This window comes from Vicia villosa, linkage group LG1 (assembly GCF_029867415.1).
Source record: "Vicia villosa cultivar HV-30 ecotype Madison, WI linkage group LG1, Vvil1.0, whole genome shotgun sequence".
Taxonomy (NCBI): domain Eukaryota; kingdom Viridiplantae; phylum Streptophyta; class Magnoliopsida; order Fabales; family Fabaceae; genus Vicia; species Vicia villosa.
In genome coordinates, this window is record NC_081180.1 from 239827683 (window position 1) to 239855433 (window position 27751).

The 27751-nt window shown below is 32.7% G+C and overlaps 1 protein-coding gene across 1 annotated transcript; it reads left to right on the forward strand.

The window, feature by feature from the left end:
* The first annotated feature begins 3850 nt into the window (after positions 1 to 3850).
* On the forward strand, positions 3851 to 27193 carry LOC131645013 (receptor-like serine/threonine-protein kinase SD1-8). The gene is made up of 7 exons (XM_058915674.1): positions 3851 to 5267; positions 11342 to 11461; positions 25304 to 25437; positions 25529 to 25739; positions 26112 to 26349; positions 26448 to 26598; positions 26683 to 27193. Exons 1-7 carry the CDS (start codon positions 3980 to 3982, stop codon positions 26989 to 26991), a joined length of 2451 nt encoding a protein of 816 aa, XP_058771657.1. The 5' UTR covers positions 3851 to 3979; the 3' UTR covers positions 26992 to 27193.
* The last annotated feature ends 558 nt before the right edge of the window (positions 27194 to 27751 follow it).

Consider the following 27751-nt stretch of genomic DNA (forward strand, 5'->3'; position numbering starts at 1 on the left):
TAGAATATTTCCATCAAGCGTTATTGTTAACAATCCTGCCTAACAGATACCTATAAATCATCATCAATTAGTCTGAGAAAGAAAGCATTAAACTCAGAAAAGAAATAAATATATTAGAAAATAAAGCATAATTCAATACAAGGATCAAATTTGAATTATCAACAGAACCAATCTCAGGTACCCATCCCTAGCTCAAATGAGCTTAGCTACTCATACTAATGAAAATAAACATCATTAAAATGTCAAACATTACAAAAAGAGGAAGATGAAGAGTCTTCAATGGCAAAAATACTTTGAAGATGATGCTCCACCTTGATCCTCTGTGTTCTTCAACTCCTAATTCACACTTAACCGTCAAAAATCAAGTCCAAACCTCAAAAACCGTTTCTTGGCGTTAAATATTAAAAAATGGGCTTTTTTGCGATTCTGGGCGCATGGGGGCTGTCATACGTGTATGTGGGCTTTTATACACGTATGCGTGGTGTTTTGGGCGTATAATAGGCTCCCATATGTGTATGGTTGGCTGTTATACCTGTATGGGCAGAAATGCAAAAATTTGTAGATTTGATACGCGTATTAGCAGAAATGCAAAAATGCAAAAAATCGTCTTTGGTGTCTTCATGAAAGTTTGTGCTCTTGATGTTAGCTTTTATTTTCTGTCAATCCTACATCATTTAGAGTTACGACACTCTAGTTATGATCAAAATACCACACATCTATCATGATGTAAAACATGCTGAAAAATAGACTTTGTGAATTCTTCTAAAAATTCATCGTGTCCCTTTTCTGGCCATTTCTTTGACTTCCTCCAACCTATCAAAAATACTAAGAATAATTTTAAAAATATACAAATTCGAAATTAAAAAAATTTACATATAAACCACTCAAACATTATGGAAAATGCAAATAACTCGTGTACTTTATCCTGTTAAAATGATAATAACTATAGCAGAAATGGTGACTAATCACAACCCCAAAATTATATCGTTGCTTGTCCTCAAGAAACTTTAAGAACTATCTACTCATGAAAACTCAGATAAAGTTTTTTTTTTGAAAATATCAACCTTTGGGATATTCTATGGTCTTCTTTTACCATGGCCTTAAGCTTTGCCTGTTTACTGTGGTCAATTGATCTTCACCATTTTCACTTGATGATCCTACTTCACTTGTCACTTCATTGCACAGTCTCACCAAATCTCTCAGGTGTTTATGCGTTTTCACTCAAAATTCATACTATGCAACATTATATTGTATACTTGAATAGATTCTAACTAGATGACAATATGCACAATACACACAGTTTTTGAGGTCTTGCAGGTTGTAATAGGGATGGGGCTCTGGTAATATATATTAGGAGAGTAGATTGATACTTGGAGTAAGGAGTATTATTCTCATTGACATTGTCTTCTTAAAAACTAATAGGGGGTATTTCTTTCAACTAAGTTCTCTTTGACTTTTGATTTTCACTTTTCTTTGAGTACTTTGTTATAATTTTTTAAATTTTTTCTTCAAGTTTGTTGATTTCATACTCACTTCTTCTTTTTTCAAATTTGTACTTATATTTGATTCCTTCAATTTCTAATTGATACCCCAAACTTATTGGTTGTTATTCCAACAACAACCTCAAACTTAAATTCGACGCATCTTTGAGACGTAATGCTTTTACTCCAAACAAAAGGGAAACATGCTTAAAGGGGTTATGCAAGGGATAAAAACAATTAAAAATGGATGGCTGAAAGGCTCAGGGCTAAAACAAACAATGTGCCTCAGTGTGTGTGATCATGAAAATGACATCAGAAAAAAATGTACACAAGTTCTAAATAATAGATACATACTGAAATACTCTCTCATGATGAAACAATATATTTGATTTTTTCTGTCCTCACCATGTTGGGTAGAGATGACAATCTATAAAGTACCTCTTGTTGGATGAGGCTTCTCAACTATTTACAGTAAACCTGCTTAACCTTCAGTATAGCTCAATTAAACCAATCAGATCATTCAGAATTATATTAAAAATAGTTTGACGAGTTAGCATGCGCAGAGGACACATAAGCATTTAGTATGGGTACTTTTTCACACAACAACTTCAGCTATAATTACCTTATCACTATATAAAAGTAACAAACCAGAAAATGAACCAATTGAAAACAAAACAAAACTAAAAAAATTAATTTAAAAAAAAACCATAAAATAAAAAAGTTTTTCTTCTAGTAATAGCTAATGAGTCGACACCAACCCAGACGTATTTACATGCCAATAACTCCCCGCAAGAAATCACAGCAAGCATAAAAGCTTTTTCATGCTAAACAAACCTATATCGCAACGAACCAAAATTGAGAAATCATAAGCCCAGTATGAAAGCGATAAGGCTATGAAAAAGAAAAAGAAAACATTGTTGTGATGGCATCAACCCAAACATCTTGAAAACTCCGTATCTCAATAAATCTAGTTAAGTCACACCTCCACCAACCAAAAAATTAAAACAAACCCTTGCATATTTTTAGGCCGAAAAAACCATAAATGCTCTGAAGTAGATCGAAACAGACCCCAAAGAACCACTCAAATGAAAATAGCGAACAATAGTCCGTTGGAGAATTACCACAAATTCGATGCCGGAGGCAAATGAAGTAAAACCTTCAACGGAACAAAAGGGTGGTGTAGAGGAAGGAACTAATCACATCACCAGAAGGGAAACTACACCTAGGGATGAAAAACGGGTCCGCCCTGTCGGACATGTACGTTTTTCCCACACATTTTTGCAGGCACGGACCAATGTTTTAAGCTTGCACTCTCTAATGTGTCCGGTGGTATCAACATAATTTTTTTTTTACAATTTTAAGTTAAAAATGCACAGCACCCGCGTGTTTGCCCTACCCCATCCTCAATTTTTTGCCGGAAAAACCCCCTTGAGTATGATTGTCCCGTTCATTTATTTTTTGTGGATTTTTACGAGATAACCCTAAACAAAGTGGGTATATCTGTTTTCCACCCCTACTTACATGAATAAATAGAAATTTTGAATTTTAGAAAAGAAAAAAAAAAGTGGAGGCTAGATTAAAGTAAGGGGGAGAAGAGAGAGAACTAAAACACTTAAAGGGCTGGTTGATGGTGATAATTTGATGCATCACAAGGAAATTTGTTAAACTTCAATTAAGCTACTAATCAATGCTTAATCTTAACACATTTTATTTTTAAGTATAATTTTCTTTTTTAGTGGTCAAGATTAAATTTTATTTATGACAAAATTTAGTTTAAATAGTAATAAAATGTGCTATTATTATCATAGTTTTATTGTAATACTCGTCATGTTTTTATGAGGAACACTTGTAAATTAGGCAGTTCATACTAAAATATAAAAACAAATATAGACTATATAATAGGACAGTCAAAATATAACTAAACTATCGAAAAGGACATTTGCGGACATATTTGCTTATGTAGTCAATTAATGCACATGTAATTGAACTTTCTTTTGTGACTTAATTTTCGTTCATGTTTTATGTGGGTGTTTTCCATTCATATTACATGGTTTGATCGTGAATTACCCGTCAACAAAAACTCAAAATTCAACAAGGATCTAGAAACCACCACCAAAGTAAGAAAAATTTGGCATTTAAGTCAAATATTATTTAATGAAATGGAATATGTAATCAAGTCAGTCTACCATTATTTAACTTGACCGTCGTATCCTTTACTCAATATGTGTAGAATAAAATAAAATCAAAATTTTGCAAGGACTTATCACTTGTTCCCACATCATTTTCACTAATAGTATTACTACGATTTCATATTCTAGTTCTAGCTCTACCGCACCTTTGAATGAGATTAAAAATACTTGCAAAAGATATTTTGATGTCTAAGTTAAACATTTAGTAAGTAAATGACTGAGTTAATTATGCAATTGACTCTAATATGATGTGAGAAATCACATACGTCAAACAAACCAAACACGCACACATACATACAATTCTCCAACATGCGAGGAGGTTACTTCTTCCTCTTCTTCTTGTTCATCACAATCTCAACCTCTACAGTCACAGACACGTTAACCTCATCACAAATTCTCAGAAGAAATCAGACCCTTCAGTCTCTTAAAGGATCATTCGTTCTTGGTTTCATCTCACGAACATCTTCCAACATTTATTTAGCCATATGGTACAAAGACATCCCAGACACTGTTGTTTGGGTCGCTAACAGAGACAACCCTCTTCAAAATTCAACAGACAGCTTTCTCAAAATCACTGACGATGGAAACATAGTACTTCTCAATTCATCATCAGTTTCCAACAACAACAACAACAACCTCGTTTGGTCTTCGAATCAAACGAATGCGAAAAACCAGGTTCTTGTTCTTCAGCTATTAGATACTGGAAACTTAGTACTCAGAGAAACAAACGTGAATGATCCAACAAAATATCTATGGCAAAGCTTCGATCACCCGACAGATACTTTGTTACCAAACATGACCATGGGTTGGAACATCAACGACAAAACTGAAAAGTACTTAACATCATGGAAGATCACAGGTGATGATCCTTCATCAGGAGATTATTCATTCAAAGTTGATTTTCATGGTTTACCAGAAGTTTTCCTGCGGAATGATGATACCATAATATACCGAAGTGGACCTTGGAATGGTGAAAGATTCAGCGGTGTACCAGAGATGCAAAATAGCACAGATTCAATAGTTTTTAGTTTCACATCAAACAAACACGGTGTGAACTACTCATTTTCGATTGGAAATAAGTCGACTTTTTCGAGACTTGTAGTGAATTCTAATGGTCAACTTCAACGTTTAACTTGGGTTCAGAGTAACAAAACATGGACAACGTTTTGGTATTCACCTAAAGATCAATGTGATGAATACAAAGAATGTGGTCCTTATGGTGTATGTGATTCCAACGCTTCGCCAGTTTGTAAATGCATGAAAGGCTTCCGTCCTAAGAATAAGCAATTTTGGAAACTGAGAGATGGATCTGATGGATGTGTGATGGATAAGGATTTGGATTGCGACAGTGATAAATTTTATCGAATGGAGAATGTGAAGTTGCCTGATACAACGTCGGTGTTTGTGAACAGAACAATGGATATTGATGAATGTGGTGAATTGTGTCATAGGAATTGTTCTTGTACTGGTTATGCTAATATTTATATAAGTAATGGAGGAAGTGGTTGTGTTACGTGGAGTGATGAACTTAATGATATTAGAAGTTATCCTGATGGTGGACAAGATCTCTTTGTTAGATTAGCAGCTTCTGAGCTAGGTATTTTTCTCTCTCTTTCTTTTAACTATTGTAGTAAAAGTTTTCTTTTTTTTGAAAGCCAAGAAATAATATCATTAAAATACACAGGCATAAGCTATGCCTGCTAATTACAACACAATTCCACCAAAATGCTGGACAGATCAAATGAAATTAGAGGATATTACAACTCCCACCCAAACCCATACATCAATAGCAGAGTAAAACAAGTACAAACCAGAAACAATAACAGCCCATTACAATAGAACAAAGATCAAAAGCAGAACTAAAAATACAGCTAGGAATAAATAGAACCAGCAGCTATGAACTAGAAAAGGATGGTCGCAGGCTACAAAAAGGCAACGAAATCAGAATGAGACAGGGCCAGAACCACTCCTATTCAGACACACTGCCGGATTAGTCGACCAATGATAGAAATCGTAGCTGAAACCCGCCGCCTTGCTCTTTAACCATTTCCAGACACCCTAAAAACTTTCCTGTTTCAAGACCTCCACAAAGCCCAGATGCACGCAAACCAGATAACGCTAAGTGACGTCTAGATGGTCTTTCCGCCGCTAATTAATCTCCGGAACTGATATAAATTATGCAAAACATTATTATGAAAAACAGAGGAGAGATTAAGCCATCTTAGGATCTCGCTCCATGTCGAAAAGGCTATCGGGCATTCGAAGAAAATGTGCACGACATTCTCTTCCATACCGCAGCCAAAAGAATATGAATTTTGAGAATCAACTAAAATGCCTCTTTTGATAAGATTATCTCTTGACAGAATTTTGTTCTGCAGAACCTTCCAAACAAAAATCGAAACTTTTAGGGGAACTAGTTTGTTCCAAGCAATTGCGTAGACCTTATCTTCATTGTTTACAGCAACAACACTATCTAGGATATGAGGATAAGCTTCTCTAACAGAGTAATCAGCCCTGAACCATCTCCACATATCCTTAAAGTTCTCTTTTAAAGCGATACTCCTCACTATTTCACGAATGCAATTTTCTAACTCTTGGTTTCCTTCGTCTAACGGGACGGACCTGCCAGCAGTCCATGTACTAACTCCTCTTTCACTTCTTAAGGATTCAAATATCGTTTCTTCCTTAGCGAGAGCTAAGACAAATAAGTTTGGATAAACGTCCTTCAACCTTTTCCCGTCCCACCAAGGATCTAACAGAAAAAAGACTATTTTCCGTCTCCTATTTCTTTAGACAGCTTCTCTTCAAACTAAGAAGGCTTGGAACCCCCTTCCCCGAGTTCAATCGATAGGATATCTCGCCACCATAGAGAACTGAACCTTTCGCTTTTATACGACTCAAAACCAGCCCCCCTGTATTTACACTCTAAGATTTTAATCCATAACTTGTCCTTTTCGGTAAGGAGCCTCCACTTCCACTTGCCTAACAGAGCTAAATTGAAGGCCTTGATATCTTTTAGGCCTAACCCCCCAACTTTCTTATCTCTACACACCTTATCCCATTGAACCCAATTAATTTTTTTACTTTCCGATCCCCCGCCCCATAAGAAGCTTTTGAAATTGTAGTAAAAGTTAAAAGAGATAAAATTCCTAAAACCAAGACTTAAAAAATTGAATAAGATTACCTTCGATATAAAATGTTTTGAAAATCATATTAATGCATAGTTTATAATACTACAAATAATACTGTTTCTTTCGTCTTACAAAAATATCTTGTTTAAAATTTTTATACTTTTTAAAATAATTAAATGATTAATTATGTTGATTTTAACGATAAAATGAATATCATTTATTAAAATAACTTTATTAATAATAGATAGTAAAATATTTACTTGTTTAAAATATAATAAATAAGAATAAAAATAAGAATAAGTTTGAGAAAAAAATAATAAATATATTATTATTTTAAAGAAACAAATAATTTAAAATAAATAAATAAAATAACACCTATTATGAGATGGAGAGAATATCGACCGATTAATGAATTCCCAAATATGGTTGGTTATACTTTGATGAAACACTACCTAAAAATTTACAAGGAAGTCGACAAAAACATGTGCAAGTCACATTCACTTTGAAAAAAGAGAGAGAAGTATTCCTTTTGTCGCATAACTAGTGATCAATTTGATCATTTTCCACATATTAAGAAAAAAATTAGATAAATGAAAAAAAAATAGTATTTTTACTAAAATAATCTTAGTATTATGTATTTTGATTTTGTTTGGCAAATTTTATTTTGAACTTATAGTTTATAGCTTATAAACTCGTATGATTATAAAATATCTGTTTAGTAACAATCTTATTATTACGAGCTTATAGTTTATTTTATTAACTTATAGCTTATTTTCTAAAGGCTATTATAAATAATGTTTTAGTTTATAGCTTATAGTTTATCATTTTTTCTTCCATTATTACCTTTATAAATTTTAATTATTCTAAATATATATATATATATATTTAATTATTAATTAAGAAATATCTTTTTATGTCATTTCACATTTATCAGGTAATTAAACCGCTAATTTAATCAAACACTTTAAATAGTTTATCAGCTATCAATCATCAATCATCAACTATAAGCTATAAATTATTAATCATCAGTCATTAGCCATAAACTATAAGCCATCAATTAGCTTATCAATCAACCGCTAATTTTACTAAACATAATCTTAGAATTATGAAAGTAGTACTAATAATTTAAGAGTACTGTCAATGTTCAGATAAGAAGAAGAGTTGATAGTATCAATGGTGAAGAATAACAGTTTTTTTTCAATGGTGATTTAAATAGAAGAAAGAAAATTGATACAAAATGGATAGGGGGACATCGACCAAAATCCTATCAAGAAGAAACAAACCTAAAGAATGGCAATCCAAGCCGATTCTTTATAAAATCTTCCCTTAAACAAACAGGGATAGAATCAAAATAATAAGAGAGAGATTTAGCCCTATGTTAGCAAGTGCATCTACACAACTATTACCCTCTCTAAAAATATGATAGACAATAAAATTCTAATTAGATATTATGTTCATACAATTCACCCATCTATTCCTAATATGCCAAGGCACCAAAAAAGGAGGCTTAAACGCCTTGACTACGGCCATTGAATCTGATTCCAACCAAAGGTTATGCCAATTTTTCTCATGGGCGAACTCAATTGCAACCATTGCACCAGAGAGTTCGGCAATGAGGGAATTGGACATACCCAAACCAACAGCAAAAGCATCCAAAAAACCTCCATCACTATTTCGCGCGATTCCACCACAAGCAGAAAAAGAAGAAATTGCAGCCCCATCACAATTAATTTTGATCCAATTTCTAGGAGGAGGTTTCCAAAATACCTTGATTATGTTCGGTGCTTTAGGGGGCGTATGACCACCCTAAAACCCTTAAGGATTTCAAACCCCTGCATATCCAGAAAAGAGGAATCTGCAGCGCTAGCAGCGAGAGCAACATCCTCCATGATAGCAGAAATTGAAGAAGAAATAATGAAGCTTAAATGCTGAAATCTAACCTTGTTTCGAGCAGACCAGATGACGTTGAAAACAAAAATAACGGCAGCGAAGAAAGTGATTCGATGTTGACCCGTACCATAGCGATTAAGGAGGCTTTCAACATCGGGCCAGCCAAGAATACGACCATGGAACTTCGACTTGTCTCCTAACCAGCGCCACAAATCAATAGCAAAGTTATAGTCAAAAAATAAATGATGCGTAGATTCTTCAGCGAGAGGGAAAAGTAGAGTTTCGTCGTTTCCAATGGTGAAGAATAACAGTTAGAGGATAAGAAAAATGATAAAATCTGTTATTCACACATAAAATGGATATATATGTTATCTGTACAAAGATTCAATGACTAATATATGTACACGTGTCTATCATCTAAATCTAAAAACAAAAACAAAACTATATATATAAGCTAATAAGTACAATTAAAAAAATTATATTATAAATAAAAATAAATCATTTATTTTAGAATATATAGGATAGGATTAGAGGGAGAATTTGCAAAGAAAAAACTAACGTCTCTTTATTAGTGATGCAAACACATTAAAGAGAGAAAGATTATAGTTGAATCTCACCATATTTTGTATTGTTCTCATTATAGAGAAAAGAAAGAAAAGAGAAATGTTTAATTTTTTTGTTACCAATCAATACCCTTATTTTATAAGTTATGTTTATTTTTCTAATGATAGCTCAACAAAATCAATTTAATACAGGCTTTGGATTACTGTGGTTTACATTTGCCCAAAGTTAAAGTTATTGTTTTTTTATTTTATTACATGCTAGCCTATTTGCTTTTCTTAAAAACAAATAAATTTTATAATTTAAATAATTGATATAATAAAAATTAATTAAATTTAAATTATTAAATTTTATTAATTTTGATTAAAATATACATTAAATAGATAGTGATAAAAAATATAGTTTTTGATAACATAAAAATTTGTACCATTATTATTTTTTAATTTAAGAATTCTTTTATACTTTCAAAATTAGTTCAACTATTTCTCTCATAACAAACAATACACTTTTTCTCTCTTCTATCTCTTTTAAATTTTATCACAATCAAACAGACTTTTAATATATAAGTGAGAGACACCACTTATTCATTCCAAAATTTTAAAACGATAAGTGTATAAATAATTTTATTTATAAAGTGTTCAACCTCCACTTTTTTAAATAATATAGAATTTTCAACTCATACTTATATACAACACATTTAGTCTATGCTTGTTTTCGCAGTAGAAACTTTGCAAATGTGGGTTTATACGTAGCTACTATTTATAACTTTTAGATTTCCCAATATGCTATTGAAAAACCGATAAAAATGTGCGGCGGTGGTGGTGGATAGAATTGTTTCCGAACATACACTCAATACGAATTAAATTTTCAATCCGGGACTTAATATCTCTATATCCTCTACAAACCACTTAAATTTTCAATCCGGGACTTTTTTTTTTGAATTCGAACATCTTATATATTAAGAACAAGCCAAAGAGGCCAAAGAGGCCAAACATACATCAATGTCCATAGCATTAGGAATGCTGCCTAGCCATGTTCTAGCACCAGCGACCTTCCCAACCTTCACCATGTGGTGGGCATCAGAATTGAAAGTTATACAAAGATACAATAAAGAAGCATTTCTAAAAGTACCAAGAAAATTTCTACAATCTTTAATTATTGAATTTAATGCAGCATTGACATCGGTTCCGTTCACACTGTCAACTATGCCCATTGCGTCCGAATAGAACAAAACCTCCTCAAGCTTTAACTCCTTTGCCAATTTCATTCCCCATTGAATGCCATTGAGCTCTGCAGAGGCAGGATCCTCATGACTGTTATACTTTTTGCTTGCTGCCAGATGAATATCCCCATTCGGTTCTCGAATTACACAACCCAGAGCCACAACGCCATCATCAAAACACCCAGCGTCAGTCTGCACCGACCAGTGACCAGTAGCTTTTCCTTCAATCCGGGACTTAATATCTCTGTTTACAAACCACTTGTACTAGTAGTATTTATGGATCACTCTTGACCATTCTTATTTAGTTAGAATTTACGTGGTAACATGTACATATAATCTATAACAATATATTTATATATAAAGGGAACTTTATTTTTTTTTAAGCTTATTTTCTTTACTATTTTTATTCTTATAATATTATGTAATTTACATATTGATATTATTTTTAACTTTCACATAATTTCTTATATAATTTTCTGCTATTAACTTTCACATGTTATATTTTTTAAAAATTAAATTTAAATAAAAAATACCGCTTATATATTCACTGATGCGCAATAAAAAAAGCAGATAGATTGGACGCTAATAATATTAATAATAATAAAAATAATAATTTTATAACTAAGTAAATTGAACTATTATGATGAGTTTATGAAGGCAAGCATCTCTCTAGTGCATGGATCAATAGGATTAAAGATGAGAAGTAAGTTGTTCAACAAAATGATTGTCATGTTTATGGTATTTTTGGCCTAACTTGAAGTTGTTATATTATTTTATGTTATACTATATGTTTACATAATTTACTCTTGAACTTAAGGTTAAACAAATTGAATTTGAATTAAACCTTGTTATCAATTGTAAATACAGATGAGAATAGAGATGTAAAAAGAAATGTTAAAGCAATCATCATAGCTACGGTCATAGCAGCAACATTTATTGTTGTCATTTGTACCTATTTCTTATGGTCACGAGCTTCTAAATATTCAGGTATTTGTATTTCTAAAATTCTTATGTTCTCTACACGAGAAATACTAAAAACATTGTCTTTTGAACATTCTCTTTTAACGTTTATTTTTTTATTGAGTAAAATGCATGTGTCTTATCACTTGATGTAAGATTATTTTTAAAGTGAAAGACTTGTGTGTATTTAACCTAATAAAAGAATGAGTGTTAGAGAAAATATTAAAAAGAGAATGTTCTTAATATTTATCTTTAATCATTACTAGCATATAATTTTATATTACAACAACATGAAATATACTTTTTATTTACCACTTAACATGCATGATCAACATCAATATAAGCCTTCATAGTTATACTTCAATCTCTTTTAAACAACAGTTTTCTCCCTATATTAGATTTCAGAGTAGAACACAGTCTATATCTTATAAGTGTCTCATCCTTAGATCATTTATCATTTAACTTATCATATATTGATTTTATATGCCAAATCCTTTACTTGAATGAGCTACCTCGATTTCCAAAAAGAATTTGAATTTTCTATGCTCCTCCATCTTAAACTCTAAAAATAATTTCCTTTTAGTAGTTGTGTCTCAATTAAATCATCTAATGTAACAATAATATAAACTTAGAGTTTTTAAAAGGATATGTCCACAAACCTCCTTATAGAAGGAAATAAAATTTTAAGGCTAACAACGAACAAAGCTTGCAATGGTTATCCTCTAAACCAAACTGAGATTTTTTACGGGCTGATCTCAAACTAAGATAGAGTTTTGAGTTATTATCCTTTGAATAGAACTGGAGTTTCGCACTGTCTCACCAAGAACCGAGATGAAATTTTCCCCAAGCTAATATCGAACCAACTAAGACTTTACTAGGCCAAACTCAAGAAACATGTGATATTTTAATTAGGCTAATCTTGAATAGATAAAGCTTTTAACTGTGCTAAGCTTAAGAACCATGTGAGATTTTAACAAAGCTAACCTCGAACCAATAAAGATTTTAATTTGGATGAGCTCAATAACCGATAAAGATTCTAACCTTGAACAAAATATAGGTTTTCTTCTTGAAGAAACTCACAAATCAAACAAAGACTTGAACAAAATATAGGTTTTACAATTAAGCCCTCACCCAGAACAAATATCCTCACTTGAACTCAAGAATAGTCTAGAAGGTTTTAATTTTGTTGTTACCAATCATTAAGAGTCTCTTTGAGTTGATTTTAGTATAAACTTAGTGAAAATAATCAATTAGGTCATTAGGTAAAATTGATTATTAGGTTAAAAAAGGTCTTTCAATAAAACATGAGAGGTTTCTCAACTATTTTCAGTGTGTGTGATTTTGCTATAGTATTTTCAGAAACACCATTGTGTCTTTACAAGACATTGGTCACTTAGAGGGACATGACCAGGTAAGCTTTTAAACTTACTCTCTTTTACAACTCTAAATCTTCAAGTCTGGGCATCATTATCTTTTACTTTAGCATCACACAAAAGTTTCGAATATTCTTAATGAGGCTTGAGATATCTTCATGTTGAATACCATCATTAGAAAGTTGAGAGGTTAAACCACCGGTGACCTTGAAACATAAGTCTTCACCTAAATTTCGTTTGACCAAAATGTTAACTTGTCTTAATCTTCAAGAGGATATTTTGATTAAGGAGGATATCTTAATCAACCATCTTGAGTATCTTTGACCTCTTGAGATATCTTCACCAAATAAAGACTTCCCCTGATATCATTTGCTATTAGGTGTTGTCATCATCAACACTAAATAACTATTTAGATGACTTGCAACTTTTCTATCCATAAATTTCAGCATACTGGATGAAATTGACAATACCTACAAGCAAACAAATCCATAGATATGTATCATCGTAATCAATGCCATATGTTTGAATATGATTTTTTTTCCCACTAGTATTGCCTTGTAACGATCATGTTTTCCATCTTATTTATGCTTTACAACATATTTCTATCTGCATATAGTAACCTTCTAGTCTCCCTTCCTCTCAACAAGTTCCCAAGATATTTTGTCTTTTCCCAAAGCGATTAGTAAATAATTTTGAGCAATATCATAAGTATAAGAAAATTTGAAAGTCATTTACAATACTTAGCTTCAACTCAGGTTATTGAAGTTTCTTATGTAGTATATCAAATTACCTATATCTTTGATACATTATAATTGATGTTGAAGGTGTTGATTCCTGTAAAATTGAAGGCAATGGAATAGCCAAAATATGACCATGAGTAGACTCAAGACTATGATTAGGAGTAGGGTTTACTCATAATAGGAATTAACTCATATTTAGAAGTTGTCTTGAAGCTAGGAGTAAACTCAATATGACTTGGAGTATATTCACTCAAAATAGGAACTAAGACATGTATTTTAGGGAAGCTATGACTAAGGATAAAAAAATTGGATCAAATTCAGAGTCATTCATTTTCTCCAACTAAGGTCGATGAGTGAATTAAGACATATTTCACTACTACAAAGTATATTTTAACTCGGGCGCAAAAGAGATTTTACCTCAGTTACACAAGTAAGGTAACGAATGTGAGGGTGTGAAAAACACCAGAAAGGGGGGGGGGGGGGTTGAATAGGGTTTTTAATAAACAAAACTTGATTTAAAAATCTGCCCTCTTAAACAGCAAACTTTTTACTCTTGATAATAACTATAAAGTGCAAGAAGGAAAGAACAATGTATGTTTATAGTAGTTCACGTGAGAAATTCTCAAGCTAGTCTGGTCCACCCGCCAAGGTGATTTCGCCTCTCTCAATCGAGGTCATAATCCACTATAACCAAATAGATTACAATTACACAAGAAAACCCCGGTGACTAACACTGCACAAGCAACCGCAAGTGACTAACTACAATGCACAAGCTACCCGCAAGTGACTAACCCTGCACAAGCAACCGCCTGTGACTGACTCTGCACAAGCAACTGCCTGTGACTAGAGCTGTCAATATGGGCTACCCGGCCCATATGGGCTTTGGGCTTTTTAGGGCCGGGCCCAAAAAACCCATTTTTAAATGGGCTCTAATTTTACTAACCAGGCCCGACCCTGTCTGGGTTGCGGGCTACCCGGCCCTAAATGAGCTTCGGCCCTATACGGGCCCATTTCTATATAAAATTAAATTTTTCTCCTTATTTTTATAAGTAACCATATAATTGCATGCAAGAATACATTATATATATATATATATATATATATATATATATATATATATATATTAAATTTTATATCCAAAATTATAATTTCTAAATAATCCATATAAGTTAATAATTAAAATATAAAACAACATTAACTTAATTTAAACTATCCAAAATACATCACGAATTATATAATGTAGCACAAATAGTTAAATAACTTGTTCCGAAAAATTTTAAGTTATAAATATTCATGACAATTATAATTTTATGATAATTATAACAAGAAAATGTTATAAATTTTAATTATATTAAAAATATTTAATTTTTTCGGGCCGGTGGGCTACCCATGGCCCATACGGGCCGGCCCATATTTTTTAGGGCTTTTTAGGGCCGGGCTAAAAAAGTCCCGGATGTTAATAGGCTCGAAAAATGAGGCCCGGGTCCTAAAATTTTTCGGGCCAAATGGGTCGGCCCATGGACTTCGGCCTATTTTGACAACTCATGTGACTAACCCCTGCATATGTAGCCGCCTGTGACTAACAAACTTTAAGATTCTCTAGTCCTAAACTTCCCAAGACTACTGACCAAAAGGTCTCTTGAGGCAAAAATGAAACAACAGTTTGAATCAGAGTTATTTACAATATGAATGCTTATGCACAAGCTGAATGTAAACGATATATTTCAAAAATAGACTAAGATTATAAGCTATGAACAGTCTTATCTAATTGGGTATGATCGTGAATTAGCGGCTTTCTTCTTAGTCTTCAAGCTCTTTATATAGCCAATATAATAATATATCCGTTGAAGGGCAATCTTGGAACTTCCAAAAAAATGGCGGATTGAACATAGTGGGAGACAAGATAGTACGCAACGCCTTTCCTTTCTTGGTAGTGGAACGAAACATTCGTGTGTACCTTGTACCTCGTACTACATAACATTATCTTTTATTCTTCTTGAGCTTAAGAAGCTCACAACATGAGTTGGAAGAAAAGAAAATAAGCTTTGAATCTTTAGAGCTTCAAGTCTTCAGAGTCTTCAGAACCAGGTCTTCAGAGTCTTCAGAACCATTTGTCTTCAGAAACTTGAGTCTTCAAAACTTCAAGTCTTCAGAGTCTTCAGAGCCACAATTTTGATGACACAATTTTGTACATAATCATAAAAAATTTCAGAGTAGAGGTTAATAAATACTTGTCCTTGTATGTGTACTCCCCCTGAGTCTGAGACTTGAGAAAGATCAGATATCCTGATTATGAACCGATATGGGTGTCTCCCCTGGTTCCAATAAATCAAATACTATCTTTCGAAGTCTTGATACATGAGATCTTCTCATATTCAAAGCCTAATTGATGATTTCATTTCAGAGCCTGATTTCCAATCTGGAAAGCTCAAAGCCTAAATGAATTCTTTCAGATCCTGATCTATTTTGTCTCAATAAGATCTTTCAGAATCTGATTGCTTAAATGAGATTTTGATGAACATGGAGTCTGCTTGTCAATGTCTGATTTTCAAATTGATATTTGTAACTTTCATAGTCTGAAGTCAATCAGAGTTCATGATATCCTGAAACACGAAGACATTTCAAACACAAATAAAAGTTTATATAAGGGGTTAGAAAATCACATAGTCTGATTGTCAACGTCTCATTTTCAAATTGATATTCGTAACTTTTAGAGTCCGAAGTCAATCAGAGTTCATGATATCCTGGAATACGAAGACATTTCTAACACAAACAAAAGTTTATATAAGGGATTAGAAAATGTAACCAGTTTTTATTTCAAGAATCTGATTATTGATCATCAAAAATTTGACTTCCAAATATTAGCTCCCCCTTTTGGTCATACTAAAAAAGTGTAAATATGTGTGAAAAACATAAGACATAGGAGTCAATAGCAGAATCAAATCTTAAAAACATTGTCAACCGAAGTTTTAAATTATCATAAGAACAAAAAATAATAAGCCATAGAAGATCCTAGGGTTCAGATAGCAAAAGAAACAAAATAAAGTATATCCTAGGGTTCGGAAAATGAAGTAGAGGGCAACCTGGCAAGAATCTGCTGCAACATGCTCTGAAGAGTTTCGTTTGCAGCCTTTTGCTCTGAGAGGCCCTTTCTGAAAACAGTTTGTTCTTCTCTGATTTCACCAATAGCTTGTTGTATGCTCATGAGGACTGGAACAGTGGGAGTAGCAATAACTGCAGCGTTTTCGACTTCCTTTTTCTTTCCTTCAACATCTTTGTGAAGCTTTGCTTCTTCCGCATCTTGAATAGCTTTGAGCCTTTCTTCCTCAGCTTCTTTGGCTTCATCCTTTTTTGATTAGCAGAAAGTAAATTAAGACGTCTGATTATTTCCCTCTTTTCTTCTTCTTTTTCCTTCACAAGTTAAACACCTGCAGTCCTAGACGCTTCTAGTAGTCTTATCATTCTTTCAAACTCAGATGACATCCATTTCCGAAGATTCTTCCATGAGTCATCCAGAGCCTGATAATCACTACTAGTGCTAGTCTATCCTCTAACTTTAACAATCTTTTTTTGAGCCTTTATATTGAACATTTTGACACATTCATCTAAGGTTTTTCTTAAGGGTTTCTCATAAACTATGAGAGGCATGTTTGATGAAGGATAAGAAATTGGTATTTCAGAGGATGTTGATACATGTGGAATTTATGGTGTAGGATTCTGTTCAGAAGGATCAATTATTTCAGAAGATGTGAAGGTTTCAGACATAGAAGTTTCCAATGTCTCAGAATTAGTCTTCTCAGACTCATTACCAAAAACATTCTCTGTTGCAAAAGGAAAATTTGAGAAGATTCGAGGCATTGGATAACATAGGTATTTCATCACTAGGAAGCATTTCAGAAGCTGGGACAGATATATATGGAATATATGTATGAACATTAGATGGGATAAGGATAAGCGAAGTGGTTTTGAAAATAAAAGTTTGAGAAGAGAGGTTTAAAGGAATATATGGTAAGCAGGATGTTTGTGGTGTTGAGGTGGATGATAATGAATTAATCAAGTCAGAGACACTATGGACATGTCTTGTTTCATAGGCAGACTTACTTGGAAGTCTTCACATTCTGATATTGATGGAATTTTAACACCTGAAACCTTATTCTTTTGTTTCCTTTTCTTTTTTCTTTCAAGCTCATTGACTTCAAGGTCATCAAAAGCGTCCATCTTAGCTTCTAATAACTTCCTTTTTGTGACAACAACATTATAAGGAGTATCAGCTTCTGCCATGTCTTCATATCTAAAGCAAGAGAAATCATTACCTTATGTCGCCATCATTATAACATATTCAGCTACACACGCTTGAATATCGCCTGTGGTGAACAAGGGAAAGTGTTCAACATGATATCTTTTCTTAGGAGTGTTAATGGCGGGTACCATGAAAGGGAAAATTGTAATATCCTTGATCATTCTCATATATTTGAGAGTTTTAGCATTCAGGGGTTCCCAAATGCTTGGTTCCAAATCTTCTGTAAACTTAGCTTTTTCAGTCAGATACTTGATCAAGCCACTTTCAACAAATATATCAGATAAGAGTCACCCGAATGGAATGTATGTTGGCTTTTTCTTTGTTGAGCTAACATACTTCCTTTTCTTTATGATTGAATCTCTCATATAGCTGAATAGAATGAAGGGAAGACATAGTTTCTGATTTTTCATCATGTAGTACATCATGTACTTTTGGTCGACGTTGAAATAATCTGATGAACTTGCTAGGGGTCTTGGATTTACACAACCCAAAATGATTTTGTGCCAGATTCTAAGTTCATTGAAAAGATCCATAGTCTTGTATTCTTCCTTTTTTGAGGAATAGGTCTTGTAAATAGTTTTGCTCAAAGGTCCTTTTACAAATGGAGATTTCTTATCCATTCCGTAGAATCTTTTCTCGACCAGATGTTCCATACCTAGAAAGTCTACAATTGATTTCTTAGTGATTACTCTTTTCTTACCCAGAACGTGAGAAACAATATGCAGGTTGTCACAATCTGCTTGAATCCAGAAATCTTTTACTAGATTCTCAAACACAAGACCATGCAATCTCTCAAAGAAATGTTCCCAACCTTAACTGTGTATAGTGGGTCTAAGATCATGACCATTGGAAACCAGATTGTTAAAATCAACCAAATTTTCATGAAGAACAGTCAACTTTTGTAGAGGAATATCGCAGTGAACTAGAGTGGGTTTCTGAGTGACATGATTCTCATTAATGACTGGAGCAGTTGAAGATGAAGGAGATACGATTGCCGTTGAGAGAGAAACTGTAGATGATGAAGATTCAGAACAATTCAAACTTAGTTTGTATTCCTGTGCAAACTTAATAGCTTCTTGTTGTTGATGATTCATGATGATGTTGTAGGAGAAATTGCAAAGCTTGATGGAGTCGAAGAATAGTTCTTTGAAAAGAGGATGAACAGTGGAGAGTATGGGGGTTTAGGGTTTCTAACAAAAATGTGTGGTGGTGGAAAGTGAGATTATGGGTGAACATGTATAGTGGATTTTGGAAGAGAGAGAAAACATAAGGTAGTACAATCATTAGGGGAAATAATTGATAGTCATAATTTTAATTTTAATTTTAATCAATTCCAAGAAAATACATTACTCAAGTGTTATTAAGTAAGATTAATGATGAGTATAACTAGAGTTACACGCGTTAACCATGCCATGTGACACGTTTTAATATACTCAGAGTCTGGAAAATCTACCAATTTCCCTCTGATTAGAGACGTTTCTGACCGAAGCATCTTCTGATGATTGAGGTTCTAAATAAGATAATATAACAACAACATTATCACTATGAAATAGAAACGACTGTCATACCTTCTTACTTACCTCTTCAGAATGCTTATTTGATGCATTGAAGCCTCTATTACTCTGCACTCAACCATGTTGAGCTTCTTCAGGAACTTTCTGATATGTTGGCTTCTAATGAATGTAGATGGCTTCTGATCTTTGATTAACATGAAATTTCAGAAGAACATTTACCTATTTAGATTTCTGAACAAGATCATCATACTTTGAAAAGTTGCAATTCTAATATTCTTTCTTTTGTTCAGAGAGATCAGAAGGAACAACAACAGACTAAACTAAATAAACTTTTCACAAACTGTGTTTATTTGTTTTAGATTCTGTAGTCTTTTGTGCTATTACAACATCCTTAACAACAAACACTTTTTACCTTTGGTTTCAGAGTCAGTAATCTTGTCTTTCTAGTTACCTCTAAAACCAACGAGATCTCCAGGCCTGAGTTCCAGATTTTGGAACGTACGCATTTCTTCTGTCATATGTCACGAACAACCATTCTTCTTGATTGTCAGAATCTGATGCATCTTCAGTTATCAGTTCTTCCTTTGAGATTACTTCACTTGTATTGACTTTATCCATGAGTGCCACATTGGCTTGTTCTTCATAAGAATCTTCTTATTCTTTTATTGACTTTATCCATGAGACCTTTCTTAGCTTTTAACACTTTCTTAGGTTTGTTTTCTTTCCTAAGTTTTGGACAATCATACTTGTAGTGTCCAGGCGCATTACACTCATAACATATAACTTCCCTTCCAGAACCTTTTCTTTGATCAGATGATGACTCAGTTCTGTCTTTTGATCTTCTTTGTCTTTTGAACTTGCTCTCTCTATGTTTCCATAGTTGATTTAATCTTCTGGATATTAGAGAAAGTTCATCTTCGCCTGAGTCTTCTTCAAATTATTCGGACTCTTCTTCTACTTGAAAAGTCTTTGTATTTTCAAACTTAGACTTTAGAGCCACAGATTTAATTCTTCTTTGAGGTTCATATTCATGAAGCTTAATCTCATGAATTCTTAAATAACTTATCAGTTCCTCAAGACTGGTGTTGTTCAGATCCTTTGACAGTTTTAGCGCAGTTACCATTGGTCTCCATTTCTTAGGAAAACTTCTGATAATCTTCTTAACATGATCTGATGTGGAGTATGCTTTGTCCAGAACCTTAAGTCCTGCAACAAGCATTTGGAATCTTGAAAACATCGTTTCCACAGATTCATCTTCCTCCATCCTTTAGGCTTCATACTTTTGGATTAGGGCAAGAGCCTTTGTTTCCTTAACTTGAGTGTTGCCTTCATGAGTCATTTTGAGATAATCAAATATGGACTTAGCAGTCTCTTTATCAGTGATCTTCTCGTACTCAATATGAGAAATAACAAATAAATAAATAGACCTAGCTTTGAAATGATTCCTGTAAGCTTTCTTTTGGTCATCTGTCATTGCACTTCTTGCAATCTTGAGACCATTCGCATCTAATGGATATCTGTAGCCATCAACTACCAGATCCCAAAGATCAAAATCAAATGCCATGAAATACGTTTCAATTTAATCCTTCTAATAGTCAAACTTCTCTCCAACAAACATAGGAGGTTTAGCACTATAACGCTCTCTATCGGTATTATCAACAGTAACATTATTAGTTAGAGTTTCTGTGGAAGAAGCCATTGTTTTTCACACACTCTGGATCAGTACTGAACACTGTTAAGTGTCTGATAAAGATTCAAACTCTTTATCACCACTAATAACCGGAGCTCTGATGCCAACTGAAAGTGTGAAAAACACTAGAAGGGGGTTTGAATAGGGTTTTTAACAAACAAAACTTGATTTAAAAACCTCCCTTCTTAAACATCAAACTGTTTACTCTTGATAATAACTATAAAGTGCAAAAAGGAAAGAACAATGTATGTTTATATTAGTTCACTTGAGAAATTCTTAAGCTAGTTTAGTCCACCTGCCAAGGTGATTTCGCCTCTCTCAATCGAGGGCTTAATCCACTATAGCCAAACTAATTACAATTGCACGGGCAACCAACGATGACTAACACTGCACAAGCAACCACAAGTGACTAACTACAATGAACAAGCTACCTGCAAGTGACTAACCCTGCACAAGTAAACTCCTGTGACTGACTCTGCACAAGCAACCGCCTGTGACTAACCCCTGCACAAGCAGCCGCCTGTGACTAATAAACTTTAAGTTTCTCTAGTCCTAAACTTCCCAAGACTACTGATCAAAAGCTGTCTTGAGGCAAAAATCAAACAACAGTTTAAATCAAATTTGTTTACAATATGAATGCTTCTACACAAGCTGAATGTAAACGATATATTTCAAAACTAGACTAAGAGTATAAGCTATGAACAGTCTTATCAGATTGGATATGATCGTGAATTAGCGGCTTTCTTCTTAGTCTTCAAGCCCTTTATATAGCCAATATAATAATATATCCGTTGGAGGGCAGTCCTGGAACTTCCAGAAAAATGGCGGCTTTAACATAGTGGGAGACAAGATAGTACGCAACGTCCGTCCTTCCTTGGTAGTGGAACGAAACATTCGGCTGTACCTTGTACCTCGTACTACATAACGTTATCTTTTATTCTTCTTGAACTTCAGAGGCTCACAACATGAGTTTGAAGAAAAGAAAATAAGCTTTGGATCTTCAGAGCTATAAGTCTTCAGAGTCTTCAGAACCAGGTCTTTAGAGTCTTTAGCACTTGGTCTGCAGAACCATTTGTCTTCAGAAACTTGAGTCTTCAGAACTTCAAGTCTTCAGAGTCTTCAGAGCCACGTCTTCAAAGTCTTCGGCACTTGGTCTTCTGAATGGTTCTTCAGACTTCGTATCAGAGTAATTACTTCAGATGCTTCTGAAGCTTTGCTAGTGTTCATCAGAACTTGTGTAGCCCGGAAACATAACTTGTTTGTTAAGTACTCAACAAAACAAACGTTAGTACAAAAAAATTGTTCATACAAACATACTCATTGTTATCATTAAAACTCAGAGACATATTGCAGAACCAAATCTTGCTCTTACAGAAGGGCGTCATGGAAACTTGTTACTTTACCCCTCGATTTATAATTAACTGAGGAGATAGTTTAATGGTCATTGGTTTGATCACCAGCTACAACATTTTTATTATTTTAAAACTAGCGCCACATACCTCTCAGTTTCTGTCAAAAACTAAGGGAAAACAACTTTAAAAAAAAAATAAAACTACATTGTTTACATAGAATATTTAATTGCATTGTTTTGAAATATCCTTTTTTTATTAAATTACAAAGTTTCTTATTCTTGGAGAATATAGTAAATCCATATTTTGACAAATCTCATTCATTATCATCGCTCTTAATCTTGGAGAACAACAAGTCCATAATTTTTTGCATACCCATTTCTTTTCAAGTTCAATGGTTTTGAATGAATCCAAGTTATGATACAACATAAATTAAGCTAGATAAATAACACAAAAATCCAGTTAAAAGATAAGATACTATGTAAGAACACCAACCTTGGAACAAATTTTTTCCTGCACTTTCAATCCATCCCAAAGATTTATTCTAAGCTTTCATTATCAATGTTTTCATGACAAATGCTTCCACTATCAATGTTTAAAATACACAAGATAAGACCCAGGATATATAGCGGTGGTGTTTGTGTTCTTATTGGATGTAGTAAGTTTCTTGTGGATTGATTTGCTGGCAATATCTTGAGTGTTGTTACTTTACGATTATATGACATAAATTCGTTATAGGTTAACTGAGTAACAATATCCCTCGTTTCTTTAATAAATCCAATGGAAAATGTTATATCTTTTTTAAATTAAAATAAAATAAAATAGGAACTTCCCCACAATTTTATAAAATAACCAAAGTAATATATTACTTGCAAAAAGATGGTGAATGGTAAAAAAAAATTGAAAGTAACATGTATTGTTTCCTTTTTCAATTTTTTTTACCAATCACCATGTTCTTTGTGTGTTGTTCAAACAAAGAACTTGTATTGTGAAAAATTATAATATTACTTGCAATTTATAGTATGTTTAGAAATAAATCTCTTAATATTGTCAATCCAGGAAAATAATAAATTATGGAGTGTTTTCTTTGATTGACAACATAAGAAAGGTTATTCCTAAATATATCAATGTCCTTGCAAGAGGTGGAATCAACAAGAACCACAACATAATTATGTGAGATAGATTGTAAGTGAAGGAAAATGTTTTGTTCAAAGTGGATGGTAGAAGAATAATATACAACACAAAACCTTATAAGATTTTTTTTGTCTTGCAATCTATCCCAAAGAATGATGTGTACGAGTTTGGAACGACTGCCGATGAGTTAGATTTAAGGTAAAACTTAATTAACAAGTGTTTTTAAATAGAATCTAATTATCTAATCCCTCGTTTATTAAAGAAACCAAAGTAATATATCATTTCTCCGATCAGGCGTTTTACTCTCTCTTTATCACAATAATGATGACCTACAAAACCTAAGTATATAGAAAATGTCATTTGATCACACACAATATGTGGAAAAAAACGTCTTAGTTGGTATAAGAGTTACTCGGGGTCTAAATTTTCCGATCAAACGTCTTAGTCTTTCCATATCTTAACAAAGAGGACTTTAGAAACCTAAATATCTAGAAAAGGTCTTCCTATCAATCCTATCTTGGTTGAAAACTTTTTGGTGTCTTTTCTTGTTCACCATGTTCATTCACGTCTGATTAAAATAAAAGTTACTCGAGAGTTAAAATTTCTCAGATCAAATATTTCAATCTCTCCTTATCATAATAATATTGATTTAGAAACCTAATTATCTAAAAAGGTCTTTCATTTACACTTAATGTAAAACTATTTAAATTTTCTCGTTCATACCTGTTAATAATTCTAACTCCCCATATTGATTCTCTAATAACAATATCAAATTAAAACTGAATTAGCTTGCAAGAGACACGAAGGTGAAGAAAAAATTACCTTTAAATTTAAAAATATTTAAATTTGATTCTATTTTTTAATAAAGTAACATGATTTATATTAAGTAAAAAATAAAATTTAATTATAAAAAGTATTTAATTTTATTTATAATAATCATTAAAATCACATATAATTTTTCTAGATAAACCCCAAGAGTTGGCATATATTGGTAGGCATGGAAACATGGAGTGGGTTTCAGCATTAACACCCCTGCCCCGCCTCTTTGTACTAGCCCCACGTCCGCCTTCGTCCCTAGTTAGTAGTAAAAAGTGACCACCCACCCGCGCTTCTTCAAGGAACGAGTTTTCCTGCTCTGCTCCGCCCCACCGCAAAAATAAAAATGCATACTTTTCCATAGTAAAAAACTTAATAATTAAATAAATATTTGATCATTTAACTACTAATGATAATATTTGAAATTTTTTATTTGATTTAAAATTTCAAAAAACGAAGATTAAGAAAAATAAATGGATAGTAAAATTATTAAAAATAATGATAATAAAAATGAATTTAATATGTCGATGTGGGGTGGGAGTGGGTGCGGGGTGGGACTAGAATTCCCCGTCCCCATAATTAAAATTGAGTGTTTGAATTTGGGAGTGTGCTCATCTCAAATTCTCATGTTTAAATTAGATACTAACAATTTCTCCTTATAAGGTTCTAGCTTTAAATAGGTCCCGCAAGTGGACATTATGATTAAAAAAAAAATCAATAATAGTAAAAAAAAAAAAAAAAAAAAGAATATTATAAAGACTATAAACAAAGTAGTGAAAAATAACACAATTTAGTTTATACATGCCTCCTTGTTATTTTGGACTTGGGAGCAGTTTTAAGAAATTAACAAAAATAACACAGTTTAGTTTTGCTAATTTTGTTAATAAATTTAGCAGTTTTAAAAAGTTATATATATCGCAGAGAAAAATAAATTGCATTGGTGTTGTACACAGGGAAAACCAATCAAGAAATTGAAGTTAAAGTTGAGGACCTTCCTATATTTGAATTCAAAAACATTTTAACAGCAACAAATAATTTTGATTTAGCTAACAAGATTGGCCAAGGCGGTTTCGGTTCAGTGTATAAGGTACACTAAACTTTGTGAAATTTTAAATTTTATTAATATTTTGTATTATATATATTATAATCTTTTCATTCCTTTTGAAAAACATTAATAGGGAGAATTGCCTGATGGATTAGAAATAGCAGTAAAAAGGCTTTCGAAAGCTTCAGGACAAGGACAAGAAGAATTTATGAATGAAGTGATTGTAATTTCGAAGCTTCAACATCGAAATCTTGTAAGACTTTTAGGTTGTTGCATCAAAGGGGAAGAAAAGATGTTGGTCTATGAATACATGCCTAATAACAGTTTAGACTTTTATTTATTCGGTAAGTACTTCTTAAATTGTTCTTCCTTGTTTGTGATTAGGGTGAAGTAATTTTGAATATAAAAAAATAGAAATAGTAGTAACCCCAATGAGTAGTAATTACATAAAGGAATTAGTTATAACTACCAAACCACTATATTAACAAACTTTTACACAACTTAAGATTGATTAACTAACAACATGCTCCCTTAAATAGTAATTATGCAATATTTTTCATTTCTTATCCTTCATATAAGAGAATTATGGCGTTTTTTCCCACGGCTAAATTGAGTGTATAAAGTGAAAAGTATGAAAATAGTTTTTAATTTGAGCTTTTTAAAATCATGTTAAGTGGCAAAAGTGGAATTAAACCTATTTTTAAATGTTTTTCTAGATCCAATACAAAAGCAGGTTTTAGATTGGCAAAAACGATCATACATAATTGAAGGAATCTCCCGAGGATTGCTTTATCTTCACCGAGATTTAAGATTAAGAATAATACATCGAGATTTGAAGCTAGGTAATATTTTATTGGATGGGAATTTGAATCCAAAAATATCAGACTTTGGCATGGCCAAAATCTTTGGAGGCACCGAAAATGAGGGAAATACAAGAAGAATCATGGGAACATAGTAAGCATACTTTTTATATATGTATATAGTTTAAAAGCCATATTATATTACATTATGCCACGGTATATAGTTGTTTTGATACTGAAATTAAAATGCAGTGGATACATGTCTCCTGAATATGCAATGGAAGGATTATTTTCAGAAAAATCCGATGTATTTAGCTTTGGAGTTATGCTCCTCGAAATAATAAGTGGTAAAAAAAATACAAGTTTCTATAATCACGAAGAAGCAATCAGCCTTTTAGGATACGTAAGTCTTTCCAAATTAAGTAATTTCATATTTTGATTCGTATTAAGATAATGATAATAACCTTCTTTGTTTGATTTTTTTTAGGTATGGAAACTATGGAAGAAAGGGGAGATAGTATCTTTGATAGATTCAGAAATATATAATCCAAATAATGTGGATCACGTTTTAAGATGCATTCATATTGGACTTCTTTGTGTGCAAGAAACTGCAAAGGAGAGACCTACCATGACAAAAGTTGTTTCAATGCTTAATAATGATATTGATAAATTTCCTCGTCCATGTCAACCTGCATTCGTTGAAAGACAAATTGAGGATAGAGGAGAATCATCTCAACAAGTTCGTGTCTTGAGTTCGTTGAATGATGTCACTGTCACAAGCTTGCATGGCAGGTAATTAGCGGACACATACGATGCCATGGTTGAAATAACTACATTTTTTAAACAATAACAATATTGGTTCCTTAAGACTTTAAACTAATATATAAATTTCTATGGTAAATATCTCTGAAATCTACCTGCCTAAGCAACAAGACATGTACGCTTGGCTGTAGTGTAGAATGATTATTACTGGAAATATGAGTGTGGCATTGAATAGAATGAGGAAGAATGATTAGTAATCATTTTCAGACTAATATACTCACTTTTATAAGTCCATATATAGGATACTCCTCCATCTGTCTTTGTTAAAAGTTCAAACAAATAGATTGCTTATGGACGGTTCATATGGATCTCTAATAAAAGCCCAAAGCTGTTCGTAGAATATCTCAACTTAATAAACCAAAAATAAAGTAAATTGGTCCATGCGGTTTTCCTAAGGGATATTACGTTATTCTTTTTCTAGTAAAAGACACATTAATTGACACCATGATTTTAAATTGTCGTTGTGGATACAATTGTGATTGCATATGTTATGACTTATGATTGTGGCTATTGTTGTTGTAATGCCCATTGCGGATATTGCAAGGTAATTTCTAATTGAGAGGTGATTGAAATACACAACTAAGAAATTATTAAAGTTAAGGTTTTTCTTTATATTAGAGGAAGATTGAGATTTGGAATAACAAATTTTAATTTTTGATGAGAATTTTTGAACAGAGGGTGGATGGAATTGTCTAATGATATTTCTTATGGGAATCACACATAATATTTTAAAT